Genomic DNA, 6,000 nt, shown 5'->3' with positions numbered 1-6,000 from the left:
TGTGTGAACATGGACACCCTGACTGGAGTGGACCTGAATGGGAACAGCACCCATCCTGGGCCCTCAGGGAGGGACTGAGAGCTGCAGGGCCAGGTGTGCAGAGGGGGCTGCAGGTGAGGTGTGTGTGTGGGAGGAGCTGGGCCAGGTGCAGGAGGAGACACTTGGTCCTGTCTCCATGGGAGCCTTGGTGAGGCAGAAGGAAGGGTATAGGACACTGGGAGACTCAGAGGAGGTCCCATCCAGAATATGTGCCTGCCCATGGGTGCGGGCCATGACCCCACAGAAGCATCCTTGCTCATCTTTGTGAGAACACAAGGTGACCCCTATTCTCTGCTCCCAAGACAGAGTGCACATGTGCCAAGACACAAACCCTGGGGTGTGTCCGTGGCCGGTCTCTGGGGCTGTGTGAGGACAGAGCAGGGCTCTCCTGGTTGGTGAAGCCCCTTTCATCTCCCCATTTCCTTTATTTTAATTTTCTATTTATTTTTATTTTTTATTTACCGATTTGAGAGACTGGAAAGGGGAGAGAGAGAGAGAGAAACATTGGTTCGTTGTTCCACCCATTCTTGAATTCATTGGTTTCATTCCCACGTGTGCCCTGACCGGAGACTGAACTCAAAACCCTGGCACATGAAGATGATGCTACAACCAAACGGGCGCCCGGAGCAGGGCTCTGCCTTTCCTCTTGCACGCCGCCCTCTCTGCACCCAGGCCCTGTCCTCACTCCAGGAGACAGAGACAAGGGGCCAGGGTAACTGAGAGTTGTTTTTCCTGTGTGACACTGGAGAGAAAGGACCCAGTGTTTCAAGTGATTTTTGCTAAAAGGAGTTCCCTTTCAGCCCTGACTGGTGAGGCTCAATGGGATGGGTGTCACCTTGCAAACAAAAGGTCACTGGTTCGATTCCCAGTCAAGGGCTGTGGGCCAGGGTTGTGGGCCAGGTCCCAGGTCAGGGGTGTGCGAGAGGCAACAGATCCCCACTTCTCTCTCACATCTGTTTCTCCCCCTCTCTTGCTCCCTTCTTTCCCCATTGTGAATAAATACATAATACTTTTTTTTTAAAGTACCCATTCATATAAAAAAGCAAATGAGGGAAAGGCCCCCTTTATTCGGATCACACAGGTGGTCCTTGGTGTCTCACTGGCCCGGTCACTTTCCAGAAGATGGCAGCCTGTACCCTGGTCCATCAGGGTCAGGGGGGCCAGTCTGGGTCATCAGTATTCAGGAGGGACCCCGACCTCGGGCCCAGGTCCCTGAATATCCTCAGTGCTCAGGGTTGGTTCTCCGGCTCAGGCTCCAATTCCTGACCCCCAGGGTCTGGGTCTCAGGCTGTCCCTCCCCACAGCCCTGGAGGAGCTGGACCTGGAGGAACTAGGAAGCCCCGTTGGCTCTGGGGCTGATGCGCCAGTACACGTCTGTGCTTGGGTGCAGCAAGTCCTGTGAGGGAAAGGACAGACCCCTGAGCCCTGCAGCCTCCTCAGGACAAGTGCAGGGTTTCACAGGCCCACTGGGGCCTCCTGTGCTGGGGGTGCCTGTCCCCGGGCACCTCCCTCTCCCCACCCTCTGTTTGCACATTATGCTGTGATTTTCCCAAACATGAAGCACAGCCAGGCTTGAGCTGAGGCAGGTCTGGGCCCCTGTGACCTGCAGGACAGAACGTTCATCACCCACACTCACCTCATAGATGGGGCTGGCTGTCCTGGGGCCGGGGAGGGGACCCTATGCAGGGGGCAGAGAGAGGGCATCAGGGGACAGGGCAGGAGGCCATTTCTGCACAGGAGTGACAGCTCTGCCTCCTGAGGAGCTGTCCCCACTCCTACCTGTCACCCTGCACCCCAGTTTCAGTCCACACTGCATCCTGCCAGCCCTTGTTAGCCTGGGAACCCTGACTGGTGCTCACAGCACCAGCTCTGCCCCATGCTGGACCCCAGGGTGCCCCTCAGCTGCCCCAGGGGACCAAGGCAGACTTAGGAAAGGGTGGGGCATCTGTCCCTGATATGGGTGTCCCTCCGGGCCAGGGCAGGGTAGATCTTGTGCTGGCTGCTCTGAATATGGGGTCTATGCTCTGTGGTGAGGTTGGACGGTGCCCCTGCCCTGAGCCTGCACAGCTGGGACCCTTGGAGGAGAGACAGCGGGGAGACACTCACCAGGGAGGTGGAGGCTCCAGAGGGACCGTGACCTGGGAGCAGAGACAAGTGTTAGCACCCAGGGCTGAGGGAGCTTCTACCATCTCCCGGGAGGGGGTGGGTCTTTGGCTCCCAGACAACCAAGGGTGACAGAGCATCTCCCAGAAACAGACCCTCTGGCCATTTTGGGGTCCAGTGAGGGAGGTGGTGACCCATGAGGCAGCCCTACAGGTCAGGGGTGACGGGTGATTGGGGTCCCCTGTGCTGAGAGGGTGATGAGAGCCCCTCCTTGTAGCCCAGGGAAGAGTCAGAGCCTGAGGGGACAGGCAGGATAGGACACGGTGGGGCAGGTCGGGGCCCAGCCTGTCCCAGGCTGAGCAGACACTCACCAGGGGTGGACGCTGGGGGTCGGTGCTCTGTGAGGCCTTGTTTGTCACTGGCCCTAGGAAAGGTCAGACTTAGATGTGAGGGGAGCAGGGGGAGCTTTGGTGTCACAGCAGGGGACAAGGAGGGTCTCCCTTTCCATCAGAGGGTGGGGACCTCTCTCCCCTGTTTAGGAAGGGGAGGGCCCAAAACAGGGAAACTGAGGCAAGGCCTAAAGAATCCTGGGCTGAGCTGGGTCCACAGGGGAAGGACCCACAGGCAGGACGGGTTCGACAGGCAGTTACTGGGGAAGGGACTGAGGACCCAGGACAGGAACCACCCCAGGGTCCGACTTCGTGGGAAGGTCAAGGCTTCAGAGGGAAGCAGGGCCAGGAGCTTGTGCAGGACCTGGGGGCCCTGTGCCTGCTGCCTGTGGATGAATGTGGTGCCTGCTGGGCCCAGACCCGCCCCTCAGGCCTGAGAGCTGAACTGTGACAGGGGCCTGTCCTCTGTCTCCATCTGCCTGCACTGGAGGTCAACACAGTAGCACAGGGTCTGCTGTGCTACCTCTCCAGGCCCAGGTCTCCGGTCTCACACATCAGGGGTTGTGGTTCCCAACATGGCCACATGGGGGCGCCTGAGCCCACCGTGTCTGTACAGGCTCTGCCATCCTCAACTGTGTGACCCTGGCCAGGACGCCTTTCAGATCCTGGAGCAGCAGATCCCCCGCACAGGGTGGGTGGACTCAGACAAACAGCAGCAGGTGCCTCACTGAGCACTTACTCCCTCAGCCCCGTGCAGGTGTGAGGAGTGAACCGGGACCATCCTGAGGGGACAGTTCCTTAGTTGTGACTAATGTGTAGATGAGGAAGCTGTTGAGGACACTGCCCTGGTCAGCAGCTGGTGCAGGAGGAGCTGGAGGGAGGGAGTTAGGAACGTCCATGGGGAAGTTGGGAGGCCACAGAGACCCAGCCCAGCATCAGGAAGGGGTCTCCTTCCTCCTGGTCTGAGGTCAGCAGGGTTTAACCTGGGTGGGGCAGGATTAAAGAAATGCCATTGTACCTCCTAGTCCTCCTGTGGTAAATGAAATACCCCAGGGTGGTGCCCAGAGCCATCAGGACGAGGACCCCAATCACGATGCCAGCGATGGTCCCTGCAGAGGAGCCTGTGTAGTCATTTTCTGCTGAAAGGAGAAGAGAAAAGGGGAGGGGAGAGGGTCCAAGTCCACTCAGGGGAAACCAGGGGGGGCCTTGCAGCATGGAGGCCTGGTTAGGGAGGAAGGAACTGTCACCATCTGTGTGCATTTGGGAGTGTTGTCATTGCACCATCCTTGTGACACCCTTCTGCCTGTGGTTGATTCCTGTCATTTCGCTCACTGGAACCTTTCATCAGCTCTAACTGTGCACATACTCTCACACCTGCCACTCCCGTGTCCTGTTCACTGTCCTCCTCACTCCTCTTCCCTGTCACCTTGTGTCTCTTCCCTCTGTTTCCTCTTCTCCAGCCCTGATGACACTCTCAGAGGGCAGGCACTGACCTGTCCACTCAGTGGTCATTCATGGTAAGGATGTGCCAACTGTGTTCAGTGGCCCAGGGAGGGTGGGAAACCCTGTATGTCATCTGATCCTCCCATCCCCTGGAGGGACAGGGTGTCACCCCCATGGAGCACAGTCACAATATGAGACTTGAGGTGCTTAAAAATCATTGGAGGTCACACATGTGGTGAGTGATGAACAACACTTTCACCCAGTTCTGCTGGACCGACAGCCGATGGCAACAATGTTCATAGAAATAATGACACTATCTGACATCCCTGAGAGAGTCCTGCCCCTGAGTGACCTGAAGGGCTTTAATCTCACTAAATCTCATAATGAACATCCTCACAACTGTCATACAATCCAGCTGTTTATTCCAGTTTACAGTGAGAAAATCGAGGCTCAGTTGGGTGAGCAGCAGCTTGAGGTCAGCCAGCTTGTGCACATGGAATCGAGACTCGGACGAGACTACTGTCATTCTGGGGCTTCCCCTGTTGCTCTACAGACTCTCACTGGGCTCCCCATTCCTCAAGGCTTGTATCCCCCTCATTCCCCTGCCTGTGAGATGTGTGGAGGAGCAGGTGGGAGAGGTCGAGGGTCACTTACTTTGCACATCCAGCCTGAGGGGGTCACTTTTGCTGGTGCTTATGGAGCTGGAGACCCCACACTGATAACTCCCAGCATCCTCCCTCCTGACAGGCTGTATGATTAGGGTGCTGTTGTCCCGGGACAGCTTCATCCCCTCTGTGAGCAGGAGACTCTGGTCCCTGAAGAACCACCAGATGGAGATCCTGGTGTCATTTGTGAGGCAGGTCAGCACCACGGTGTCCTGTTCTGTGACGGTGGTGTTCCTGGCTCGGATGAAGGGCTTCCCCATGGGCTCTGTAGAGAAATGAGAGGGTGACAGAGCAGGCTCCTGCCTCAGAGCCTCAGCCAATCACAGCCCCCCACGGAGCCCTGATAGAGTCACCAGAGGATGGCCCTGGTCTCCAAAGGAGGACCAGTGTCTTTGTTCAGGTGACAATATGTAAGGAGAGGTCTGTGTCTCTCCCTGTGACACCAGATCACCCCAGGATGACCTCTGGCCTGTCCCCCTGCACACCTGTAGAAGCAGCACCACGAACCTCTTCTGAGCCCAAGTGTCCAGCATCTTCAGACACAAGTGGAATTTTTCACCCACTGACTTTTCTGTGACTCTTTCCTGTAGTTTTCTCTGACTTTCTATGTGATCAAACCCTCTCTCCATATGATGGCTTTACCTGGACAAGGGAAGGCTTTTCCTACAATGAGAACAGTCCATTCCTGACCTTAGGGCCTCAGTAAATTCCAGTCCAAAGGCTTTGTCAGTGTGAATAGGACTCTCACTTCCTGGCCCATGAAGTGAATATCACAGAGAAGAGAAACCTCTAGAGAGAAGCAGTCACAGGTTAGCAAAGGCTGGAGTCTATATTCTTTGTGGCACTGCCTCTTCTGTCCCGTGAAGGGACTTCATGGTGGAGACTATCCATCTGTCAGGTAAGTACCATCGCTCACTGCTCTCCTCTGGAACATCACACACACTGGTGTCACACAGTGTTACGCAGCTGGTGACCTCAGAGCCAGGATGGTTACACTGTGGCTGTTTCCAGTAGCCTGGCTGAAGGGAGGCTCTGATGTTGGTGGGTAGCTTAGTTTGGCCAGATTGAGGACAGGCCGACAGTGCAACTCCTCCAGGGCCCCTGTCCCAGCACAGGGGGCAGCAGAGTCAGACACCAGGTGAGCCTGGAGCAGAGCAGGGAGCAGGGGTCTGTCCTGTTCACCCTCCTCGAAGGGAGTTTCACTCTTTCGTTTGGGGAGAAAAAGGTGAGCTTGACTCGAAGCCTCGTATGTTCCCAGGAGCACATGGAGTGGTCACAGAAAAGGAGGAGGTGACCAAAGGAACGAGTTAGTGACAGAAGAAGCAACTTGACCTTCAGCACTTGTTTACCCTTCTCTTTGG

At 56.5% G+C, this 6,000-nt stretch overlaps 1 protein-coding gene across 1 annotated transcript in view; it reads right to left on the bottom strand.

Annotated features, from left to right (window-relative positions):
• Positions 1-1,086: 1,086 nt before the first annotated feature.
• Positions 1,087-6,000, bottom strand: part of LOC119049339 (carcinoembryonic antigen-related cell adhesion molecule 1-like) — a 38,691-nt gene continuing 33,777 nt past the window's right edge. The window contains exons 8-9 of the mRNA XM_053657160.1: positions 1,676-1,717; positions 1,087-1,435 (exon numbers count right to left, since the gene is read on the bottom strand). Of these exons, the coding sequence (XP_053513135.1) occupies positions 1,370-1,435; positions 1,676-1,717 (108 nt within the window). The 3' untranslated portion in view covers positions 1,087-1,369. The remainder of the gene's footprint in view (positions 1,436-1,675; positions 1,718-6,000) is intronic.

The sequence above is a fragment of the Artibeus jamaicensis genome, unplaced genomic scaffold, assembly GCF_021234435.1.
Source record: "Artibeus jamaicensis isolate MK-2021 breed Jamaican fruit bat unplaced genomic scaffold, CSHL_Jam_final scaffold_36, whole genome shotgun sequence".
Lineage (NCBI taxonomy): Eukaryota > Metazoa > Chordata > Mammalia > Chiroptera > Phyllostomidae > Artibeus > Artibeus jamaicensis.
The sequence above is the reverse complement of the archived record's forward strand: the minus strand, read 5'-3'. Positions and strand labels throughout refer to the sequence as shown.